Source organism: Bombus bifarius, unplaced genomic scaffold (genome assembly GCF_011952205.1).
Source record: "Bombus bifarius isolate JDL3187 unplaced genomic scaffold, Bbif_JDL3187 scf7180000009243, whole genome shotgun sequence".
NCBI lineage: Eukaryota > Metazoa > Arthropoda > Insecta > Hymenoptera > Apidae > Bombus > Bombus bifarius.
The window spans coordinates 1,764,283-1,790,999 of NW_022884989.1; the positions used below are offsets into that span (position 1 = coordinate 1,764,283).

The window sequence follows — 26,717 nt, forward strand, 5'->3', positions numbered from 1 at the left end:
AACAGGAGAAAATTATTTAAATTAACGAGTATTTTGTTACAATAAAGTTATTCCATTTGAGAATTGTAATAAGAATTTTCAATATATATATATATTCTAACTAGCAACAAGTGCTACGGGAAAGAAAGTCATCAAGTTTCCTTTAGATTCTTGCTAAGATTGCTTCATTGTACATATCAAACTGTTCGTAACTTAACACGTTTCTTTTCATTACAGCGACAGATGCTTCGACTCAATTTGCAAAAACCCGTACGTCCATCTCGTCGCCGACATTCTAGACAACAACTTCATCACTTTTAATTACTCGTCACCTCCTTAGCTTCTCTCAGACGGACGCATGTAATTAGAGGTAGCCGGACGACCGATTTCAAACGTAATAACAAGCTGAACGAGCACCCGCTAAGAAACTCTATCACGTTTTAACGTCCGTTTAATTACCGTCTATTTCAGAGGAAAGAATTTTTCTACTAAAAACGCAACGTTGCCGTTGAGTCAACTTCTCCACGAGTCAATGCGCGTAACGCTGTGACAAAAGACCGACAAACGATATATTAGTGTGTTATTTTGATATTTTCATCGTAAACGAACTTTTACATTTTTCGATCGTTTGGTTTAAGTTTGTTCAAAATAAAAATGATTCTAGTAAATAGATTTTCAAACGTTTAAATCTGGAATTTATGTGTACATTCCTGCTTACATCGATAGTAAATTTAAAACAACAAATTTTGCGTGCATATGCTTTGGGCGTTTTCTTTTTTAATCTTTGTACGTTTATCTTATCTTTATAAATAAGTCAAGATAGTAGAATTAAGATTTTCATCACCATACGTGAAGATTGCAACTAGTACTTGTTACAGAATTATTTTTCAAATTTGCATTTCCGAGATTCGTCATTTAATAATTTTGTCAATTAATAAAAACCAAAGAATATTCTCCTATTATGCATTCTATTAGAAATTTCGAAATATTTCATCAAAGATCCGTTTTAAACCTGCTGCGCTCTTTGACTTTTGCGTCACGTTCTTACTCTCGTTTCAACAAAGACTTTTAATGATTTCAAAATATATATATATATATTAATGAAGAGTTTTCCATTTCATTTTCAAGCCTAAAAGATATTTCAACATAGAAGAACGCAATTGTCAATCAGAAATGAACCAACGAACGCAGCAGTCTTAACACATTGTCAATCGTATATTACCGAATAATAATCAGTTACTAACAGTATTTAAATAGTGTTCTTAACTCAAGATTCAAGATGACGGTTTTGGTGTAAAGGAAAACGCGATACGTATGTATAAAGGTTCGTTTGAGTAATTCCTATTCGACAGACTTAAATTTCACGACGCACGCGCTTGATGCAACAACATACTCAAGATTGAATGCACTCGAATATGAGGACAATCACGATTACACTTAGTTAGATCGGTTACACTTGTACAAGCACACACATAGATCGGCACAATATGCTACAGCACGAAAGGCAACGCAGTCACGCTCTCGACTGAAATAACAACGCGTTGCGATAAAATTCGCGCCACAACTTTTTATCGACGATCAGGAGCTCGTACGGAATATATTGGGAAATAAATCTCTCTCTGTTCGTTAAAAAATAATGAGGAGAATCGGCTATTGTGAGCGTTGTGTTTCAAAAGAAACCAGAATTCACTTAACCGAATTTTACGAACTCCAAATTGCGAGATTACGACGCTCGTTTGGGAAACATCTCGCCTCCGTTCCTTTAATTACTCGTTTTTGTGTTGTAAAAACAGATTAATGAATATATGTATATACAGTAGATGGAAGGAAAGTTCGTGCAGTTCGATTTTCGGTTTAAAGTGTTATGTAATTTGTAAGAACGTACAAATGAGACAAAGATAAATGATAATGATCACCGATAATGGAAATCGAATAAGAGATAAGTTGGAAATAAAAATACATACTATATGTGTAAAAGATTCTACGTGCAATATTTAAAAATTATATGAATATAATATGTACGAAATGGAATATTCAAATTTCCATGAGAAAAGATGTATGAAGAGGGAGAGAAAAAGAACATACCGCGACGATCTTACATAAATCAAGCTCGAATTATATAAAATACTAACAAAAAAAAAAAAGAAAAAAATGTTGAAGATAAAATCATATACAAAACGTACAAAAACTTCTACGTTTAACATCTAAAGGTAATCCAACGTCTCTACATTTGCGATTTAATATTTAAATCTCGCGGAGAGAAAATATTTTAACATGGACAAAAAGTAACATAGAATCACGCTTCTGCATCGCCAGGCGCCGTCGTAACAACCGATCATTTATTACATTTTTTTCCTCCCGCCTCGTTGAATTTCAACTCGACCGACCGGCCGCCGTCTTTTCCCGGGGATTGACAAAATAAGATGTTTCGCCGGTGCTGGCTTGATCGCCTCGCGGCGATCAATCTTTTTTTCCCCTCTTTCTCTGTGCGCCAGAAAAAGGCGACACGGCTACGTTTTCGTCGACAGCACGAAGAACCGGCGAAGACCCATTTTCACGGTGATTTTAGCGGGAAATCTCGTCGCGTGCCGCACGATTCAATTTTCCTCGGTAATATTATGATTTAACGGGGCCGACCAACCGCCCCGAGCGTCGAGAACGCCTCTCCTCAGTCGTTCCACGACGACGCTCCCGACGACGAAGATGACGTAGACAACGATAGCGACAAATCCGAAATAATTACGAATGCGTTGCCACAAAAATATTATATCGCGTAGAATGTGCGGAAACGATTCGAGAATGTTTGTAATTGCTTAATGGAATTAGTAATTTCGACGAGGTTAACTTCGTGTAATCGCTTTTCCAATTACGTTTCAACGGGGTGTATTGTTAAGCACTCGGCCTTCCGACATACTTTTCCTGGTTGAATCGGGAAAAAGGATTCGTCGTTGGTACGTAATGCTTTGTAATGGTGAAAAGAACGTTAAATTGGATTCGCGAGTCATCCTGTGATTGGGGAAGGTACGGGTTCTCTGCTTTTTGTTATTTCTCCTCTACCTTTTTTTCGAACTGCTAGGAAATGAAAGAGGTTGGCTTTTGACAACGAGAAAATGTAGTTTCACTTCTATTTAGATTAAATCAAAATTCTGCTCGGCAATTACATATAGAAAATGAAAATCTTTTTACTTATCGAAACAACAATGAGATCGTGGGGACCATGACAATCAGTTTAATCTACCAATAATTAAAAGATGAAATATTACGATCGAAATACTCAATTTCTTATTGAAACTTCGACATACAATTTTTAGCGATATTTAATTTCGACACATTAGTTAACGATTAATATTATATTTTATTATTTATTCCGCTTATTTAATACAGTTTATGCTTACATAAATAAATCCGTGCGGCATATTATATAAAAATAAATTGCCATGACGAATTATAAATTACAGCGGGTAATATATCTAACTATATATCGTATCTACCACTCTATTTTCCCATCGAATTATTCCATCAACGACAATGAAAGAAGAATGTTAATATCAACTGTATGATCACGTATTCAAAATGAAAAGTGTTCATATAATCAACGATTGCCTTTACACAATTATTCTCCATTGCGAAGTCACATTCGCTGCATGAGTCGCGGGTTGAAAAAGAAACTGCATCGCGGTCAGCGGGCACAGTTTTTATTCGACATTGCGTGGTTAACCATCACCTGTCACGGTGATTAATGGCTTGTACTCTCTAGCGAAGCCCTAGGCCGATTTTTGTCGCTGCTACACTGTTCTGCACTTTATACACTGGTCATTACTCTGTGCGACGTTTTCATCAAAAAGAATTACATATCTCGGACAGTAACGTTACATTAGATCTTTCCTCGAGCCGGCTATAGGGGTTCGTGACTCGTTCTCTTTCGAAAATTGATTCGGGTCTCCTTGGTGGACGATAATCACACAATATGATACAATCCGTGTCATTGGTTGTTGACGAACGCGGATTTCAGACGTGTAATTTGATTATCCGCTATTTATGAATGACGAAAGGACAAAACGTTTCAGTTAATGATCCTTCGATCCTGATTCAATAAAATTCACTGCGACTGTCACTGAATCCATATACAATGTTTATCGTCTAGTATATTGCAAATGCTCGAGTAAAAACGAACGAAAGCTTATTCGATGTTGTTTCATACGATATCCTTTACGCGATAATTAGTTGGATTTAACATGGCAGGAAAATCGTTTGCAGAAACCTAGCGATAATCATACGGTTAAAATTATCGATTCGTATAACTTTTCTATGTAATTATAAATTACCTATTGCAATGTATTAATATGATATATATTTATCCGTGTAATATACAAGACTAACATAAATATACCTATTTATCGTAACGTGATATGAATTTTATGATCAAAAAATTGAAATCACGTACAACTTGAATAAAAGATATATTGTTTTCAAATTTATCAGCGAAATATTTCACCGTTCTTGTATGGTAAAATTTGACTGGAGTTATATTAAATGAACTTTCATTAAAATCGTAACTTAATACTTTTTAATAAAATGTCAAAAGTTAAGATAAATAAAGACTATATTTTATCGGGGATATTAATATTTTCAATAAAACTAAAAAAAATATTCAAACAAATAGTAAAAAAACTAAAAATATTCCATTTCCTAAACAGTTTCACTTTTATATTCCTAAAAGAATTTTTAATTATTTTTACAACTAATAATCCCAATCTCTTGAACCTCGGATATACCTATGTACATCTAACCTCTCACGTTTGATCATCATTATATGGACGATTCATGAATCAGTGTCAATGATTCGAGAAAATGATATTTCCTATGTGGCTAACGATTCTTTATCGATCATCGGACCGAAACGCAGTAAGTGGAGCAAGATTTGACCCAGCGATGCTGGTTAGAGGTCGGTGAATCGTCGTGAATCGGATGATCCATCCAAGTGGATCGTGGGAGCCTGTGGCTAGATTCGAATCGAGTCTCGGATGTACTCACCTATGATAGTATGCACCCTCACAGACAGCTGTGTCCTGAGTACGATCGAATTTTTTCGGCTGTAACAGAGAAAAATAGAGAATGGCATTAATCATCGTGTAGTCGCAAATGCAAAACTGACAGAGGGTTAACTATTCAAAATTTGTATATTATATATTTATAATTTAAATAGTATAAGCAAACGCTGTTCTTTGAATTAGAATTATGAATAATTAAATAAACGTCGATTGTTATAAAATTGATATCGTTCGCAAAATTTCATAAATGCGTCATTTACTTTTAGGAGAATTGTATTTTCTGAACTTAATGGATGAACCTAATCATAGCGAGGTGATGTCAGAATCATAAAGTCAACAAAAGTAGACTTCTTACGTTTTCCCCGTGTATTTTTCAAGCGACCAAGTACTTTTATGCGTCACCATATTAGCAAATCTTTCATATCGGCCAACTGTGTCTCAATTTTCAACACGTTCTTGGCCATTTCCTGATCCAGTAGTACTAACCAATAACACGCCCGTCAAAAAATGGGTTAAGCATTCGAAGAACGCCGCGGGTGCCCGTGGCTGAAAAATCATCGGGACATCGTGTAATTACCTCTTAGACGATAGGCCGATACTAATTATTCGTTGTGAATTAATCGAGCCTGCCGGTCGGTAATTACTTAATTGAGGCTGCGTGAGCGCTTGCACAACGCTTGCACCGGCGCGGCGTATAGAACGCGCGACTCGGCGCGACACGAATTGGGTTAGAGTGGCTCCGCTCGGAATCTGCCTCGTGCACCTTGGCTAGTCGCGGCGAACTTTAAGGCCCTGCGAACCTTCCCACGCCACGCGTCCCTGAGAAACTACGGCGACCGCGTGCACAAAGGATTTCAGACGAGGACGAGAAGACGAGAAAGAAGAACAAGGAAAAAAGAACGAGGGGTGCCAGGGAGAACGAAGAGGAGACCAGAAAAGAGAGAAGACGAAGACACCGGCGCGGCGGCATGAGCGAGCGTCAAACACATCCGGGGCAAAAAAGTCGGCTACGTACGCGCGCGTTAATAATGTTTCCGCTCGTTAAACGAGCGAGACGGAGCGCGATTACGCGTTTTGCTTTTCCCACAAGCTAAACACGTACGTAGCGAAGACCGAGACACGGGGCGACGTGGTCGTGTGCAAATGCCCCGTCGTTCGCGGAACACGCTGCACCGGCCGCGATTCTAGCGCGAGCGCGAGGGTCTCCGGAGATCGATCCCCGATTAAGCGCGATTGTGTACGCTGTCTTCATGAAAATTTCAAAGCCGTGATGAGAAATCGTTTTTCTAATGCCGAGCTGTGTGCATCGCCGCAACTGTACATACTAGAAACGCTGGAGTGTTTAGGAAGGGGGTGAGATTCTTGCGAGACAAAAGTAAAGCTGTGTGCATTGTGCTTAGGAATTACATTTGGTTAACTTCTTGCATATGTATTTCGTTTGACGTTGCGTATGTAAAACTAGTCCAAATTCTAGTGTGTAATGTCAAAGATATTATTTACAGAAATATTGGGGAAGTAGTGGTTTTATTATCGTTAATTAATAAGAAAGGAAAAGTTTCTTAATTGAGATTTTGATTCTTTTTCATTTTCTTAATTTCTCTGTTAGTCAGAAGTTTGGAAGCATTGAATACGTACAGTATAAAATTGAAAAATTTAACGAGAAGACAGCATAGATTTTTTATCACCTTAGGCAACTTGTTCGACGAGAATCTATCAAATTAAAGAAAGTTACTATTGAAATTTATACTATAACATTAATTTTGAATTAATACAGATTAGCGGGAAATTTAGTACAAGTAAAATTAAGAAAATAATTCCATGGTTTTGTCTAGTAGTGTTGTATGTACGCGAGTTTGCAGAAAGTAACATTTTATCGCTAGCCCAATTCCAAGTAAAGTTTGATCGTAGCAATACCAAAATTCAGGAATAAAATAGACATAATATAATTTGATATATTCGTAGAATATAATAGACGTATGTGAATCACAGATTACTCTCATCACGGGTCAACACAACTTCTACTAATTGCGAGATTGTATCAAGTATTCCCAGATTTCAGGCTATCCAAGTCCGATCCAAGTGGATCACGGAAGTTCTAATATTCGGAGGTCAGAAACATCCATGATCGTCAATAATCGAGAGTAACGAAGGCATTAACGTTTGTTTCTCAAGCATCAAAATTCTCAAGTACATTGTAATCTTAGCAATATTAATGCTTCAACGATCCTAGGATCTCGAGCACCCTTGGCATACCTTGGTACCCTGGAACCTTGAAGACTATGGCTCCTTTGCGTCGCTAGACTCTGGAAACCTTTCTCGACAACCTTTGAATTTGGAGAATTTGGGAGACTCTAATGCTTCCTGAAACCTAAATCCTTCGTGATTCTAAAAATGCTGGCTACTTATTAATCTTGCAACGTTTAAAGCTGCGACCAGCCTTCTTTCCACGACAGCAGAAATATTTCGATATTTCATAGAGGTTTAATAATCCTGGAATCTGAACACATTCTGGATGGCTCACATAGGTACGGGTAGAACTTGCGTACATCCTAAATGCCTCTCGTAGCTTTGATACCTCCGGTGACTCCAAATACCTCCAGCACCTGTAGAATTTCCAATCTACAAATTCCAATATTAGCTCTCGGTCCTTGGAGACACTTGCATCTGTAGTACATTAAGACTTTGAAGCTATGTGTGATTTAGATTTGTTACGTACTAAAGTTTAGTCCTTAGAGCTAGCCATTGAAAGAAATAGATCTCTTTCATCGGGTATAAAAAATCTGGCCAAAATTTCAATGCCCATATAAAGAGGATTATGCAAATGATTAAATAAATGGAATAAATAGAATTAAAGAATAAGTTCTATATCGTATTATATATCGTAGACCATTCTATCCTTGCAACATATTCGTTTTCCCGAGTTTGATAATGATCTTTGTAATCTGATTTTTCAATCTAATTTAATTTAATTTAATTTTCAAATGTAATTTAATATTTTATGATCATCACTGTAGGTTTCTAAAAATTCGCTGCACCATGTTCTACTAATCAGAGATATCTCTATTTATGGACACATATATTTAAATGAGAAAAATGCGAATAATTTTTCCTTTTTTTTGATTTCAAACGAGTGCAAGTATAGGTTACCTAATTAAATGAATTTCCACGAATTAAAGTGCCTACTCTCTTTTTCAGGAAAGTGTGTGCAACGTGAAAGAATAATTATTCGTTTCCTTTACTCATAACAGAGCTATAGTATTCCATAAACGAGCATATCGAAGTTAATAATTAAGAATATCACAAGTTAATTAATAAGAAACAAATCACAATGATGCATGCATTACATACTTCATAAATAAATCATTCCAATAGCGATTTACATATCTCACAAGTGCATCTCCATCTAATTTCGAATCGTTGCTTTCAAGAGCATAGAATTTATGTGGAATAATCTACCAGACTGATGTATATGGAATGTCGTTTTCTAAGCAGAAATTTAACCATAATATTTATATATACATGTATTCCACATCTTGTGCGTATATATTCTACATCTAGAAAAATCTTTCCCGCATTGAAACTATCAGCATCTTTTAAAAGACTATATCATAGATTGTTGACACCTAAAAACGCCTACCCCATAGAGAATCAACGGGATTCGAAATAATTACAGATATATTTGGAAAGAAGTTGTCTTATACGAAAACCATGAAACATATCTTAAGAAATTATGGATAAAAATATAGATTAAAAAATGTTCTTCGCATTTAGAAAAATCCATCCTAAATCACGAGCATAGATAATTCAAAAGATTCAATCTCCATTTCTCGATTTATTCCGTATCAAAGAGCATCGAGCCGTTGAAGATTAAAGGCGCGTCGTTAATACACGAATTACGGAGTTCGGTGAGACACGATTGAAAAATATCACAAAGTTTTAAGCAATCCCGGAGATCATAACCGCGCCCAGCAGCAAAACTTTTGATCCTGGCTTGGTTCTTGCCTCGCGGCCCCGGTTATCCCGTAAACAAACCATTTCCATGTGAATCGAGGGAAAAGAAGCCGTGGAACGACTCCTTGGATTCCCTTAAGAGAGTTGACTCACGGGGACAGGGGTTGCTCGAATAAATTAAAAACTTTCCGGCACGGGGCCAAGTTCAATGTCGGCAGTCGACTCGCTTCCGACGACATCCTCGCCGCCGTTTACGTTTCCACGTAAACAGACCGCGGTTTCGTTCTCTTTTTCGCGTTGCGTTCAATCTTCGTTCGCGTAATTGCCGCGTATTGTTCCGCGGTAATTGGCCGACAACAGACGTCAATGGACGAACAGGGCAAGCTCGTGTGCTCGTGGAAAGTAGAATCTCGATCTCGCGAGAATCGAGATGGAAGTTTCGAAAGTTATTCGAAAGATACGTAGGTGGAGGGTAGGGGAAGAATCGGATTGAATTTAACGTGGGCTTTGCGGAACGGCGAAGTATAAACGTACTAAGATTTCTCTCCAGCGAAAAAGACGAAAGGAAAATGGTCGTTGAGTCTAGTCGTTTCGAGACGAAATGGACGAAAGTGTTAAAAACAGATTTGCGAAGTTCTGGTTTATAGATTAGATTACAGATTTATAAAAGTTCACTTCATGGACGTTGATAGTAGCTGGTTATACTTTCATGTGTTACGTTGTTTTATCATTTTCATTAGAAACGTGGCACATGTTATTTCGTACCGTTTCTACGGTGATGAATAAAAATTGAATAAATCCTCGTAGTCGTGGTATTTGAAAAAATTTCTTTCCTCTTTCTGACTAAGAAGGGATACAAGAAACGTTCTTTACATCGAGAAACAGATTCTTTATCTTTGAATAAAATGGTGTATTTTCGTATCGATACCAGGAAAAGGAATGCGCAAACACATACAGTGACCTTCGAGCGATCTCAGACTGTTGAATACTTCTTTACAGAGGCAAGTGGTTCAAGCTTCGGAGACCTTATGTAAATAATGTACAGAGTAAAAGACGTCTTGGTTCTTGCTTGGTTAAACAAATTCGATTTTCATATAGTCGTTCTTATGGCAAATTTCGGTAAAAAGTATGTGAAGAATATGGGATCGTCTTTAAAAAGAACCGTACCAAAATTTAATTTTATACTAACTTAAACTTGCTTTTTATATTATTAGTTTTTAATATTCTACGCTCTGTTACATAATAATTTACTAATCGACAATGTTGATAAATTATAATACGATATAAAATCGATAAGCTAGAAGCTGTAGGATCATATAACCTTCTCTTTTACAATTATAATACACTTCCTTATCCTTAGATGCACCGCCTTTAGCAAATATCATCTCAATTTTCAAACGATGTCATTAACCGTCTCGTTCTCCTTAAGACCCCATCAAATATCCCTTCCAAAGGAGCATATCACGGGAATTTCTCTAGCAGAACTTTGCCACGTCTGTTCACGTAAGACTTTGAAGTTTGATCATAATCGAATAGACCGGCCGCACGCGAGATCTAAATTTCATTTAAATTCAGAATGAAGGTTTTACCTGAAATTAATGGTAACCTGTCAAGCTTGGTAAGTAGATTGCATTTTCGCCGGGGTTATTACTTGATCAATGATAGTTACAGATATAGGCAAGGAATCTTCCCTAACTTCCTGTACTTTCAAATCTGATACGATTCATTTCCTTGTAAAGTAAGAATGAAATTGCCCCAGTGAACGTATCAAATACAGTTACACACATTAATATTCGGACGCAGCACTATCTCCGTAATTGTTGCTTTGTATACGAGAGGATCGTTTAAACCTCCTGATGTTTATTTGACAACATGAACCATTTATCGTAGCTTAAAAATACGTAAAGAATTTCTGCCTACAGGCAACGTTTAATTGTACGACAAATTTTTAACAAAACGAACGTCGTTTCATTTGTCTTATCAATTCGATGCGGTCTTCTTCTTTATAGCGCTGTATGTAAATTCAATTGACGTGTAAACACTGACCAAACAACTCTTTAGCGAAACACATCTACTCCACCTTGGCGCAAACCAGCCAATTTACAGGCAATCAGCTCGACATAAAATCCTCGTTAATTGTTTCAGCTGTCCCGCAAACCGAACAAACGTAATCCACCATTTCTCGACACTCCACAAACGTAAACTACACGCGAACAATGGAACTGCTCGAGCCGCCGAAAATCGCCCGCAACTCCATTCACGGTTCATTCTCAAATTTCTGTACGAGTAGCGACGACCGTTGTTGCGTGCTCGATCCGGCTGGCAACGATCTCCGGTCGACTCTCGAACAAACCTCGTTGAGCTGCGGTTGCCCCGGAAAAACAAGCCGATCGTATCGCTGCCTCGGCTCCTCGAGATCGACTCGAGATTCCATGTAAATGCGATCTCACCCTCTCGACGGTGCGGCGCAGCTCGCCAGCACCGAGTGCACCCGCGAGAGAATGAAAAGTGGCCGTGGGGAAACGTTCCCTTGCAAATGGAATGCAAAATCCTGGACGGTGTGTGTCGATGCTCGTGGGAACTTTGCCGTCCGTAAGCACGACGACGAAAGTCCCCGACGAAAGGATTTCCAATCTCCTTTAATGGCGCATTAATCGCGACTCTGCCGAGGGGACGCAACTGGACCAGAAGAGAGAAAAGAGAAGGGAAAAAAGAAAAAGCTGCGACGATGGAGGAATCGAGGGAAACGGGTTGGGAAAGAGAAAAGAAACGAACGAAGGAAGAGGTTCGTCGCGATAACCTCCGGATCGAAGCGGTTTTCAATTGACAACGGAGCGACCGATAGTCTGCGAAGTTTCCACCCAGTACCGATTATCGATACTCTTGCGTCGAGCGACGGCTTTGCCGCGCGCCAATTTCTCTTCAGCGTTATGAAGTGGCGTTAAATAGACGCGGCAGAAGCGTCTTTTTACCGGGATGAGTCGCGGGATGCTTGGGCGAGATGTTAACGGTTAAGAGAGATCAGGTGACTACATGTTGCGAGAGCTACTTCAGGTGATATTAAGACGATGTCTCTTATGGGTTTATAGTGGCTTGGAGCTGAGATTTATTGGTTCACACGTAGAAATAAGGACGGTCCCGTACGTGGAATAATCATATTACAATATGAAATACAAGCATTTTAAGTACATAACACGTGTATGTATGTATGTATGTATGTAAAAGGAACCGCTATAACGATGTTAATCCAATTAGATAAGAATCAAATAAATGAGTTCTTTTCTCCCATTTTTATAAACCGTAACGTGTTCTTACAATAATAAATGTAGAAATACTTTGCCTGAGATTGTAAGAATCTGTTATTTCCTGTCTATTTCCCACAAATACTTATGCCCGTTTTATAAATAGCATGCACGTATACGTAAATATAATTTATTATAATCTAAAGGAAAGCGTTAGAACATATGTACATAATTCAAGGTATATCTGAGAGAAACTAAGGATGCAGCTATAAGTTAGTGACTAGAAATGCTTCGTTTCAATTGTATTCTTTTTCAAAACCACTGTTGATATTTATATGTACCACTTTGCGTAATTGGTATCTAGTCTATTATCAATCATATTTATAAGAACTTTCTGTTACCATTTTTTTAAGTCGCGACTAATTCTGTGATTTCGCTACTCTTTTTTTTCGTGATATTCTTTTCTTTAAATTCATCTTTAAATTATCAAACCATATCGAGTATTTTATTTTTATAGATATACCTATATTTTTTAGACCGTCTATACCGCATTCTTCGTAATACGTTTAAGTGTCCTGTAACGAATAGGAAAGAAAGGAGATAGAAAATTAACTCATTCTTGTCAATAACAATCATATTCATCGGCACTTTTAGCTAGTAATAGCAAAAGTAGCGTGAAGAAAGTTACTTAGAGACTAGGCTCTACGTCTTAAGTTCTAGACTCTTGAAATATAAATTAAATTCTTTATACTTCCCGAACACTTTTCCTCGCACAAACAACTGAATAAATATTATTAGTGAAACGTTAGAAATCACGAATTACAAATTAATACATTTTCGCGTCGCAATAACAAGTTCTATAATAAAAAACTTGTAATTTCTTTGTAATTTTAACAAATTAAAACAAATTAATTGTTTTTATAGAATTACAGCAAGTTGTGAATTGCAAAATTATGCGCTATAACATACAATTCACTATTCGTAACTTATTAATTTACTAATATTATTATGTAATTGATGGATTACTGCGAAAGAAAGCTCTAAAAGTAATTCTAACTTTCACAAGCCAGATTGCTATTAAATAAAAATTTCATAAATCGAACGACTCGTTCTTTGCATAAATTTAAGTTTGAACGACAAGCAATTATCAATCAACGAGTGTTTCAAATCTTCCAATACAATACCATACATATGAAAACAAATTTCACAAAGAGCAATAAATATTATAATCAATAAGTTCTACATAGTCCTGTAAGACCGAATCATCGATATAACAATTAAACAGATCGATAAATTAATCATCGTTGACCCTATCCGTGCTTTACAGAATCGACCGAAACGGTTCAACGCCCTTGTTTCGAACTCGTAAGAAGTGAGAAGAAAGGCGGACCGGAAGCTCAGGCCATGAACAAGCCACCCAGCTATCAGGCACACGGTGTGTTCAACGAGTCGAGCATAATTTCGTTGGTGATTAAAAATGCCAAGCTGTCAAACCGCAGGCGAATACAAACTGCATGAAGCACGCTGCGTCGTGCAGAATTACCTCGAGCAGCCAGAACTTTCGAGGATCAGGGGCTAATTGGCCTATCGGAAACTATAATGTAACTACTCGAAACTTATCGAAGGGAGAGAAATTTCCAGCAGAACGGCCTCGATATTCTAACATTTATTCCTGAAAGTTTCGAGTAACCTCTTGCTATAGTTTCAAAACGATCGGTTTGCAAAAATCTTTAGGATACCGTTGTACGATGAAAATTTCCAAATCCAGACTGTTTCAATTAAAGTTGTAAAATTCTGTAAGTAAATTGGTAGGGAATAATAGATATTATAAGACTTCTTAATAAAATACGCTATTATTATTTGTCTCTATGCTATCGTACAATACAATTTCGCTGCAGGCCATATAAGCCAATGAAATGACAGGTTTTCCTGCTTAATGCCACATTTAACGAATCTGTGGAACAATCGTCATGAAAATTTCGTCGTAAATCGGCTTAAACTCGCTTCGTGCTCGCCGAGTTCCTTCATTCGCTATCTAAATTTCAGTCGAAGTTCAAGTATCTTCGAATTAAGTCTGAATCCGAGTATTTAGGTTAAACCCGAGTTAAGTGCAAGTTGGGCTAAATTTAAGCGAAACCTGAGTCACGTTCGAGGCATGTCGTAGCTCTGTTCTTGAATCAACTCGAATTTGCGGAGACCGCGAAAATCATACGTTACACCTATCGCGCGGATAATTTAAGCAACGCTGATTCAATATGAATTTTGCTCAAAACTCAAATTATAATTTGACTCATTGTCAGTGAGGAAAACAGTGAGGAAAGTACGAAGAATTCTCGTGTGTGTTATTCAACAAACTTTCGACAAAATTCGACGAAGGCTCTTGAACCTCGGCCAATTCGTAACCCTTTGTCACGGCGTGAACCTGCCAATTGGCTATTGCCATCCCGCTAGCCGTGTTAAACGCATGGAAATGCTATACTATTGCATGAATTAGAAACATCGAGAAAAACAACTCGGTAGACGTTACAGAAACTCGTTATGTTCTGGCAATTTTTTGATATTACGTGAGCAAGGATGTTGGCTCCGTTAAATGTTAATTAGGATCACGATACTTGAAGCGACATTTACGACAGTTGGACAGATTTATTTTGAAAATAACACATAGTCTTGTATTACGTTTTATTATTGAATACATTATAATTCTTAAAAAAATATCATCTTCGGTATTTGGATTGCATGAAATAATCTGAAAATTCATTCTTCAACATTAAACATTTCTTCAATATTAAAACGTAAAATAAAGAAAAATAAAATATGCAAATTTCTTCAGCGTTGAAGTTAAAAATTGAGAGAGATAAATGATGTAAATTCCTTCGATATTAAAAGTGGAAAGATATTCAACTTTTCAGGGACGCAGTTTTTTAATTTAAAAAATTATTCAAGATATTTTTTAAGAGTAGATATATCAGGTATGCTGAAATCTTAACAAACTCACCTTTAGATTGATTTCCAAGATAAGTTTTAACATTTTTACTTCAGAATCTCCAACTACTCTGAGTAAGCCTAGCACGTAGACCAGAAAACCAAGATAGAGTAAACTAACGCTTCATAAATTCAAAGATAAGCCATGAATTTGAATTATTTATCTCGTATCACTTCCACGATCTTCACTTCGATTACGAAACGATCACTATTCGAGTAGCTTCTCTCATTTCACCTTTACGCGTCAAATTATGTAAGACAACAAAGCACTGAAATAAAGCGTTTTACAAGATCTGCCAAGAGTTAGCGCTTGAAAACAAGATTCCACATTCCATTCTTTGCTCACGAGTATCGGCCTTCATAGTGTCAGCGACTTCGTTCGACGATACGATATTAGTTCGGAAGCCCTAGATTTGTACGCAGATGCCAATAATCAGTCAGAGTACATATTTCCTCCCATTTTTCGCGAGCATTTACCATCATGCTACTATAATGGCAGAGAATATTCTCTTTTCTGTTTATAAAACTCCCATGGCAATGAATTCCATCTGTTTTCAGCTATTTTCATCCCTAAACAACTGTCTTACTTACGGACAACTTAGAAATATTCAGTACGCTAAATATCAAAAACTACCTCAACTGCCTCTAGAAACAATTTTACTTGGCACAACCTGGTGCAGAACGAACCGGTCGGTTTCGAACAAGGCCGTAGTCACTGATTTACACACCGTCGAACGACGAATTAATTATCGTTAGGACGAACCAGTCGGTTCAAATCCCTCGAATATCCGGAATTCACCGGCACGAACAGAGGACACGGTCGATTAACGCGCGGGAATAAATAATCGCCGGTGATGAACGAACGATTACGCAAGAATCCTAGGCCAGGCAACGCGCGCGTAAGGTCACCTCTGTCTTTCCCCTTTTCAGCCCATAAATCACTTAGGAATTAATCCTTCTAATTGGTACGGCGGTATTTAAATCGACGACGCTCGGTCGCTACCGTGGACGAGGAGAATGCGGACGTGCGTGGAAAACGGGCGCACACGCGTCTGCCCCCGAGCACCGAGGACATGTTTTTACGCGGTCGATTTAATTCCCTCGTTTATAATTAGTCGACGCCTCCCGGTCGACACCACCAGCTGGATTCTGGGATCGTCAACGGCGATAATTCGAGTTTTCAGCGTATCATCTGCAGATGGAAATATTTATCGCGAAAGATAAAGTTAAGGTAACGACGGTCGTGCGATGTAGGAAGATGTTTGCGGCTTTGGTTTGTGGCTCTCGTCGAAGGAAGGAAAGAATGATTTCGGAGAAAATGATTTACGAGTTATTCCGAGACATTCGTACAGAATTTGTATGGTTTTTTTTTTTGTTAATTAGCGAGGAAGATTAATCGTTCGTAGGTAAACTAGGTCATTCAGAAGATGAACAATTTACTTCGTTACCTACCTACATCGTTTAAATTCTGAAACTCCTAAATCTCGAATGCAGAGTACTCGACGAATCTGTCATCGAATTCTCGTTATTTCACAAGTAGTAAAAGTGTTTCTAGTTTCTGATGAATTTTACAGAGAATGTTTGAAAAATATGATGGAACTTTTAAAATTTAATTGCCACGTGCACACGACCAGAGCCGAGTACCACGAGTATCGATTCGAACGCCGGCTCGATGACAATTCACGTCAATTTAAGTCGTTGGTGACGAACGAAACGCGACGGTGATACGTGAAAAGATTTCCAGCTCGTTCAAAAGCAACAATCACGGCGGATTGGAATCGAATAATGGACGATCGAAGTAGAAACGGGCGACGCTGGGGTTTTCTTTTGCACTCGATCGGCCCGTGATCGCGTTGAAAAGAATCGAACGCTAGAAAATGGCGATTACCGTGGATTTATGCTTGCACAGACGCTATTCCCTGTCGTCTCGCCACGTATTATTAACTTTCGAGGATTCGCTTCATGATAATTAAATTTACTCTTCCGAGCCAACTTTTTATTATCATTTTCTCATTAGTAGAAAGCTGACCTGGATTTTTTCGCACAATCACTTACTAACTAATAATATTGTATTAATGAATCGACTAGTTAGAAATTACGAATTAAGTATAGACTTTTCTTTCGTAAATTTCACAATTTTACCTTCCAAACAGTTTCAATTTGAAAGAACTCGCATTACACTTCGACAGCGCGAAACTTCCTTTTATCCAGCAACGATCTTTCGGCAATCAAATCTTAGAATCGCAAAAAGTATGTATGCATTTCCGCATCGATACGAAACGGACATCAATATTCATTACCTGTCGCGAAACTCATCATCGCGATTGATTTTTCAAGCGCAGCGTAATTATTGTCACTGTTACCTGGGACAAATCCGATGCTACCCGGTAGTTCATTCGATTCATCGTTCGATCATCAGGATTCAACGGATAGCGCGGCTACCTGATCGATGATCGATCGACGCGTGCTCGTGACGGCACGCTTCCGTTCCGTTTTCGACGACGTTGCAGAAAACCCGGCATTCGTACGACTTCGGCGAATCTCATGAAAAACGAGGAACGAATAATACTGTTCGGCGAGTTTTCGAAGAGTCGAGTCACGGTTCGTGATCGACGATACACACGCGAGTGAAAGTCAAGGAACGAACAATCGTGGCCGGGTGTCATCGAATCGTGAACCGTTTCGTGATTGCGAGTATCGTCAAGTTTCGGCTCGGAGGGTTGACACAATGGGAACTTTCCTTTCGAAACGATCTTGTTGCCTTCTTAGCTTGTTTATGGTGCGATATGAGGTCCTTTTTCGAATATAAGTTGCTTCGATGTATAGGTGTGTATAGGGTTTGGCAAGAGGTGAAAGCTTGGGAACAATGTTCAGAAAAATATATTCGAGAAAATATTTGAAGATTGTCGAATAGGTGCTTTATTGTTTAGTATCTACAAAATCATGAAGGTGTGTTTTGAAGAATATTTTCGCATCGTCAAATTATTGGGAAAATGTAAATCTAAAATTTATGCAATGATGTACTTGTAAAAAGAGATAATGTACTTTTAAAAACTAAATACATACGTACGTACTTCTCCTTCGATCGAGAAAATATTTTGTATATCTTGGTTCGTATCTTATATTATATCGCGTAATTAAATATCTTTAATTCCTAAAAGATATTTTATCTAAAATATTGCAATATCTCTTTGATACTTCGACAAAATGATATATAAGTTATTTCATTTACATCCCTCGATACCGTTGCATGTAGCATACGCAACTTTGTCGCATTATTCCTATGTTTGATCCTTAATGAACCAAGATTCTTTACGTAAAATTTACTAAATATCTTGACAACAATTCCAATAAAAGGAAATAAAAAGGTATTCAAAGATTTTATCTAAAGCGATCGACTTTCCCCGACTAGTCCGATAAAAAGAGCGTGACACAAGAGAGAGAAAAAGAGAAAGAGAGTACTCTCTAAATCAAAACTGTCAGTCGGTTGCTCGTATTATATCCATCATATCGAACGCAGGAAAATGATCGATCCGTTCCATTCAGGAACGTTTCGATCGATCGACTGAAAGTCACGGAAACCGGGCCAGGGAACAAATTCCAAATCGGTTGAAACTAGTTGCGCCGCTTCTTGGCAAGAAAAATGTAGCCTCGATTCCTCTAAATAAACTTTTCACGGACGAAAGAAGGAAAGTACAATTCCAAGAAATAATTTCACTGGCGATAATTTTTCGAACTTAAAGCTCCCTTACCCAATCATTTATCAACTGGTAATACTATTGAATCGATAAGCGACAAATAGTAAGCTACAGATTTTTGTTTTACAACTTTGGAATTCCATACTGCATGGAATGATCAAATAACTGTCAATTTATATCATCTTACGTCTTTTATAATTTTGTAATTTTACGTCAAGTAGGATAATTGGACACTGTGAAATTTGTAAAAGTTTTATTATCCGACTTCTTTCGATTATATAAGAAGATCTACTGGTGTTAACAATTTCTAACTAGCAACTTGACAAATTTCGCTAATGGTAAACTACGCCTCATAACTGTAACATCACTGAAAAATCTTCAACTTTTATACCTTGTGATGTTACTTTTATTATTGTTGTACCATACAAAAAGGATATATAAATTATTAAATAAAAAAATAATATAAAAAAAATTGGCGTTTACGATTGTTTCATGATTATAGAACCAGCGTAATGGAATATTTTATTATACAAAAAGTGAATTCCGTATAGAACAAAATAATGTTATAACGATAACTTTCATAAATTGAACTATTCTATTTTGCAGACTTCTTTCTTCTCGCGTTCTATCCTATATCTCTGTATAAAAATTACAAAATTAAAGTGATCGTGAGGTTGCGAGCACCGGTGTATTAATTGAATTGTGCAAGAGGAGCCCTAGCCAACGAAACGAGATTAAAATGATGGAACAGCGTTGATCTCGATATTCGCGAAGAATTCGTTGAAGCACCTCGATCGATCCCATCCGAGATGCCCCTCCGACGTGACCATTCGCCCGTTCGTTCCAATTATTCAAATGCACCCTTGCACCTGTTGCATGGCAGATGAGGCTGCGCCGCGTTTCGCGCCGCCGAGCCGTTTCGCCCCCGCGCGCTTTCCGAATAATTGCCGTGGATGCAGCCGGAAATATTTCACGCACGGACTCCGTGGGAATTCCGTTCGACGATCTTTAGCGTATCGACCAGCCGGAATCATATTTTTGTTATGGAATTTTGGAGTAGCTCGACGGAGCGGTAGATCTTCGTGATGGTTTATGATATAGAGATGTTTTTGTTATGGAAGTGGAAGTTAGAACAGTATGGATTAATAGTAGATTTAAGTCAATATACAGAGTGGCCCAGCTAGATGGAATCAACTAAATATTTGCCTTGTTTATCGTTGGTCTTGGAATCTCGTAAGGATATTAGCTCGAGAAAAATGTATTTTTAACATTACTCGTGTCCCTTGAAATAGCGTGACTATGTCCTGAGAAATTTTCCCATACAACAATAAATAAGACGTATACTTCGGTGATTCGATTTAGCTGAGCCAGTCCGCGTACTATGCTGATTTTAAATCGCTTTAGTCGAATTAGTCGTTCAGGCTACGTAAATTTATTTATCTTGTTGCTCTGGATATGAAGTTATTAGACTGATCAAAAGTTGAATATTTTAAGAAATGTTTTATACATATATACGTAGGTATCAGACTACTAGAATATTCGCTGTTGCCAACACGAGTAATTCGGAATGAAGGGCATGCTTCGAAACGTAAGAACAAAATTACAGAACGTAGGTGTCGAACAATTTATATATGTAGTGTTATAAAAGCAATAAAAAGTAAAAAAATTCTCCTTAATATTTTAGAATATTCATTACCGCAAGTAGATAATTCTATGCCGCAAAGTGTATCATGAATTAATTCTCATTACATAATCCTAGCTAAGTGATTCCGTATAAAAAATTCAACAGTACCTTACAACTTTATTCTTACAGAGAACCTAGCATTTTCCGGAACCACTTAACTCGATCTTCTCATTAAGAAAAGAAACAATAACTCAGTTTAAGTTTTGCAATTAACTGAACGTTAATTTTGCAAAAAAATGTGTAAACCCTATCTTTTTTTTCACCATACGATATAAACGCAAATGTTAGATCAAGGCATATCCGACAAAGACTAAACCCTCGACAAAGTAACACAGTAACTACTTATTAATTCATCCTGGAAGCACGAGTCTCTCGTGAACTCGAGACATCGGGCAAACTTTCCAATCAAGCAGAAACATCCTATCGCCTAACCCGGCGATATATCCATCAAACTGATCAAACAATGTCAGCACAACGATCCAGAATAATTTACCAGTAAGGTGGCATCCCGTGGTTGCAGTTTCATGTCCTCCAACTAACCCAAACGCAGCGGTGCACTCAGCTGGATCACTGTTACTCAATCACGGCGTACACTATGCACAGATTTCCAAAGCATCACCGTTCGAAGGACAGATAAGAATAAGGACAAGCGAAGAGAAAACACAAGAGCACGATCACGTCCTCGCTGAAGGAGAGAGAACACTCGCGACGTCCTCGAGGTCTAGGCAACGACTGGCTGCTACCAAGATGGTCTGTTGCCGGCCTGGTCCCCGCGTTCGCCACAATAGAAACTGGTGGGAGATCAAAACGCTGACTGGCCGCTAATGTACGCGTATATACACTACACGCGTTGCTCGCGCGCTACACGACGTCTGTTCGTCGGTGCACGCGTGCATTCTCGAGGAGAAGGAACAAGAGAATGCAACTACGGTTTGATGCACGTGTGGGTCGTTCGCGGAAAATCCAGCTGGAGGAGGCTTGGTCGGTGAACGAATGCCAGTTTGCCAAAAGTGTAAGTGGACACGCGATTGCGTAACAGGATAACGGTGTGCTACGATGAATGAATAAGTCGAGGCGTAACGAAGCACTAATGAATCGATTCACGGAACACCGCTACCAGTTGAATCGTGTGTGGGTATATCGTGGCGATGGAGTAAGGGCGCTCGAGGTGCACTTTGTGTGCTTCAGAGATGAGAGTTTGCGCTCGATGGGCGGCATTCGGGAAATTGAGAAGCTTGTAATTAGACTACGATTGTTTATGTATTTTTAGGAAACTTAAAGATGCTAAAGCTCGCAGGATGTATATAAATATGCAAAGCATTTACAGTACAGAATCTTAAGATCTTAATTTAAAACGTCGAATTTTTGGAGCTAACAACATGTGAAATTGAAGCTTTCGAAATTTCAGTCGTCCGGTTCTCGAGATTATCGAGGTTTTGTAAACTTTTATAAACTCGGAGATCGATTGATGAATCTCTTCCGAATGTCTTATTCTAGCATTTAAATAAGTTGAATCACGATCAGAGTCTTTGCTTCGAGAACGTTATTCTTCTCAATCCTTCTTAATCGATGTTTAAATCTAAGCAACGTTTCACGCTCACGTTTACTATTCACTTCTCACCTTCGTATCTACATATATAGCTTTCTCCATGAATGCATCGCATCTATAGCATCTGTATCATGCGTACAGAGAATATGGGAACATAATATAAACGTGCGTATTCGCGCGAACGCGACGCCGGTGTGGCAGCGTTTAATTTACTTAACACGGATATGCAACGCAGTCTGTGGTATCGTCCACGCTCCAGTAATTACGCATGCAATTTCACTGCAAGGCCCTTAGGGCACGTCGAGGTCGAGCGATCTCTCGGCGCCAACTCCCCAACAATTTCGCTTTTCGAATCGAGACCAGGCCGGCATTGATCGAGCATAAAACATCGTCCATGCTTCTCGACCGTATGCAGGCCTGACTGAAGCAGGAATATAAATGTACGAACAAGCGACGACCGGTCGCAATTTATGGTCATCAAAAATTGATTCGATCGCCGACCCAGTTTACTAAAATTCTGACTATGAAGTCTGTAATGAAAGATTGTTTTCCGTGAAATCGATCGTCTGTTTAAAAACGATGATCTTCCTCGTTCTAAATTTTTATCACGTGTAAGTGTTATAAATAATGCGTGAACAATTGTGATTTTTGTACTTTATAACGTTAATAAGCCATTTCTAAAAGATATGCAAATTTCTTATTTTTATTTGATAGCTTTTATTATCAATATATTCAGCGATCATTTGCATGCGATATCTATTAGATTTATTCGTCTACGACACGATGAATGGAATTCAGCAATCGTTAGCTTGCTGAATATCGATATCTGTTACGATTATTATCAGTTTGTGATATAATTCTATGATTTGCAACTGTATCAATTTCAACAAGTATTTTTCACGAACAGAGGTTTTAAAATAAGATTGCACTTCAGTCAAGAATGATTTGTTTAAGAATTTTATGGTTCGTTAAAGAAGGATGTATCTGGTGTCCTATTTGGTAAGAAAGGGTGAACGTATGTGTGTAAATGTATTCGAACCACTGATTTTCTCGAGCTATTTTCTGTTGCGTAAGTTGCAGTAATCTATGTTACACGCACCAATTTAATCTTGCGTGGCTGATGACAGATATACGCACCACAAGAACATATATTATTTAATAGCGATACTTTGGTTGGAATGGCGCAATTAATTTCTAACGGAGTATTTGGATCTTTTAAAGAAACAAGATTAGTGAAAGATATGTTGCTATTATTCTGCCGTTAAAAATTAATGAAAAATAAATTGCGTGTCTTGGAAATGAACTAAGTTTTTCGTAATTAGCGCTGTCGACGATGAATATCAATTAAAAAAAAAAATATCTATCGTAAAAATATTTTTTAGAAATGCAGTATGTTCATTATATTAATGAAGCTCGTTAGATTTTTTGCGACGATTAATTTAAGGCTAATATTAGAAAATCCCAAGAGTACGCTGCTTTTACGCTTAATGTCTCTTCGACGTGGTTAATAAGAAATAAAACTGTTGGAATCGAGTTTGAAAACGATAAAGATATTGCGACGTGAAACGGAAAACTCGGGAACTTTGGTAAAAATTGGTTTGTTGCAACGCGTTCTTCTTCTTGCAAACAGACGAAGCAAACAATTCCGCGTAAGATTAATAAACTAAGAAACTTCTTGTAAGTTGTTAGCTCAGTCTCGTTTCGTGGCAGATCGTTTAAGAGATGAGTGTTTTCTCGAAAAATTGCTCTGTAATTGAAAGATCGAGGAGTCGGGTAATGTAAGTCCGAAGACGCAAGCTTTTTAAACTTCCGAGATATTGAATATCACGAAGCCTCTGAAGGGAAATTCCACTTTGCAGACATAAATATCAAAGAAATATTTAATGAAAAGCAAGAATTCTCTTTATTCTGATAATAACAATAATTAAAAGAAACAAAGAGAAAAATGCCAAAACAGACTGTTGAATATCCTCTTCAGGGTCGAAATTCCATAACAGTGTACGAATGTTGTACGAAAGTATAAATTAAAACAATGTCGTGATATTTCTAAAGAAAATTCAAGTCATCTTGCAAACACAATGTTAAATAAATACACAAAGAAAGATAGTAAGCATCTTTCACGCTTTAATAATAATTCCAAAAAAAAAAGATACAAAGGAATGTCTATAAAACTAAAATCCATTTCCAGTTACAAACTAATAAACTCAAACATATTTCCGCAACTATAAATTAAGCAGTTTAATTGAAGACGTTTAAACGAAGCGTCTATTGCAAAGAAAACATAAAATACTCTACACACTGTAAAGGAACGAAATCGTATAGCGATATTATAGCTCTGTATGAATATTAGATCCTAAATGCCGTTCTACAAATCGAGAAAATCAAAGGAAACTCATTAGCATCCGCGTCTTAACAGGATCATTCTTAACACTGTTACAAATGCCTTTGAAGAAAGGTTTATCGCAGCAAGGCGCTAACGTATCCTCTACCATTAAGAGAATGCCGTTTATTTTTAAACCTTTGTTTAAGAAAGAGAAATTCTATAGGTATAACGCTACCAATTATCAGTAACGTGCCTAATCTTACAAACTGGCAACGGGTAGTCAATAATTACCATGAAAGTACATCATTATGTACGACGATCGATCGTGACAAACAACGATACCGTGTAATATGCAACATTTACTGTTACTGCTTCCTCAATTTACGGCTGCCCGATAATTACATCCGTATTATTCATACCTACGCACCTCGTCGCAGCTAAACCTTAGAAAATGAAACCATTATCGCTTTCGTGCCATCGCTTTCAATGTTACTTCATTGTAAGCTGTGATCCAGCTACGTATTAGTTATTTTGAAGAATATGGAACTGCAATGCCATTCCATATAATTGTCGTAACTCGTATAACACAGTCAGATGATTGTTACCGCGTTATCGTATAATGCGATTGCGAAATTACTTTAGAAAAGACGTCTACGTGACAGTAGATGTTAGAGGTGGAGAACCAGTATTTTGTCGTTGTTCTGCCGTATTCGCCTTCTGTGTTTTGTTGCAAGCTTGGCTCATTTGTAACACGTAAATGCGTGCATTTAGGAAGTAGTTCGAAAATCGAAGTTATACATTTACCTCTGTACAACCAGCAAGACTTTATATACTGACTATACAGAATTAATTGTGTTACTTCAAAGAGGGATTTATCTTAGTTTTTGCACCGTGGATACCGTAACTGGAATTCGTATCACGCGAAACGTATCTTTCATTTTATAATTGGAAAATGTTGAACAGAAATAAAATATGGGAAAAACGTACTGAAAGTATTACAACTTATAATTCAAGTGGTCTTTGTAAAAGAACGATGTCGATCATTTTTTCGAACTATATTTAATTCCATAGTTAGGTGAAATAGATTCAACAAATACGTGGCTTTATGTAGTTATGCTGATTCAGATTATAGCAAACTGCATTAATAATAGAATCTATCGCACCTCAACAGTCTATTTCAGATCTTGTGAAGATATAAATAAACTTTATTTCCGTGAATATTCCGTGAATCTGTGTTGCTTCTATATCTCTGGCGACGTCGAATTTCCGCGATTCAACGTTTCCTCCTTTAGTAGAATATTCACTTGAAAATCGTGTCGAAAAATATTTTACGAGAACATGGTCAGCAGACGATTCAACGGATCTAGTTAGATCTAAAAGAAAGTTAAATTTCGCGTAAAAATATTTTCCGTCCTGTTCACGGATTCACACTGAACTAATTCATTTTACTCTCAGCGTAATAATGCTTCAACATATTCTACATTTCAAGAGGAAATTACGTTATACAGTAATATCGTTTACTACAAATTTACTTGCGAATTGCAATTCCACTGTTAAAAGCTTTCTTTCTACATTCCAGATACATAGTCTCATTTCCTTAATAATCTTAATGTAGAGAATCCCAAATGACTTTGTACTTAACAAGATATTACCGCAGAACGGAAGAACACACAAAATTAATTACAAAGAAAAACTACCCAGGAAAAATTGTATAAATTCATTTTTGTTAATTTTTATTCCGCTCTTATGCCAATTAGTGGCTGAAGAAATTCATCGTAATATAAAATAGTTGAAGAAGAAAATAACGTAATAAATTCGAAGATACAAGCCTTTAAAAAATAGATAATAGATTCCAGGGTAGAATGTTTTCTAAAAAACGAACAGTATTAGCTTAATTGTTATATTAATTCAATTTAATTAAAATTACACTGCATAATCAGCGTTATCAATATTTTTTAATTGTTCGGAAAGTCTACGAAGGTAAATTTATCAGATTGATGCATAGTTTCGACGTAGAATTAATCGACGACGTATTGAATTCTAAAGAAATTATCAATTTTTCGTTATAATCGTTTTCATTAACAAATTATATCCAGATAAATAGATAGTCTACTCGATTTCGAAAACTTGTCAAGAAGAAGGAACAAGGACAAAAACCAAGGGACACTCGAATCTAATTACAGTTCCCAAACTCACCAAACGGCATCTCCATAAATCACAAGGTTTATCTCTTTATTCACCTGGCTGCGAGTCACATT

At 37.4% G+C, this 26,717-nt stretch overlaps 1 protein-coding gene across 4 annotated transcripts in view; it reads right to left on the reverse strand.

The window, feature by feature from the left end:
* The window catches only part of LOC117214754 (FH1/FH2 domain-containing protein 3), a 241,713-nt gene that overhangs the window by 79,087 nt on the left and 135,909 nt on the right, over positions 1-26,717 (reverse strand). For 3 of the 4 annotated variants that reach the window (XM_033461059.1, XM_033461062.1, XM_033461063.1), the window contains exon 3: positions 5,014-5,072. In XM_033461059.1, coding sequence (XP_033316950.1) covers positions 5,014-5,072 — 59 coding nt within the window. Of the gene's footprint in view, positions 1-5,013; positions 5,073-21,080; positions 21,342-26,717 lie in introns of those variants that run through there. The other variant, XM_033461061.1, reaches the window with a different exon arrangement.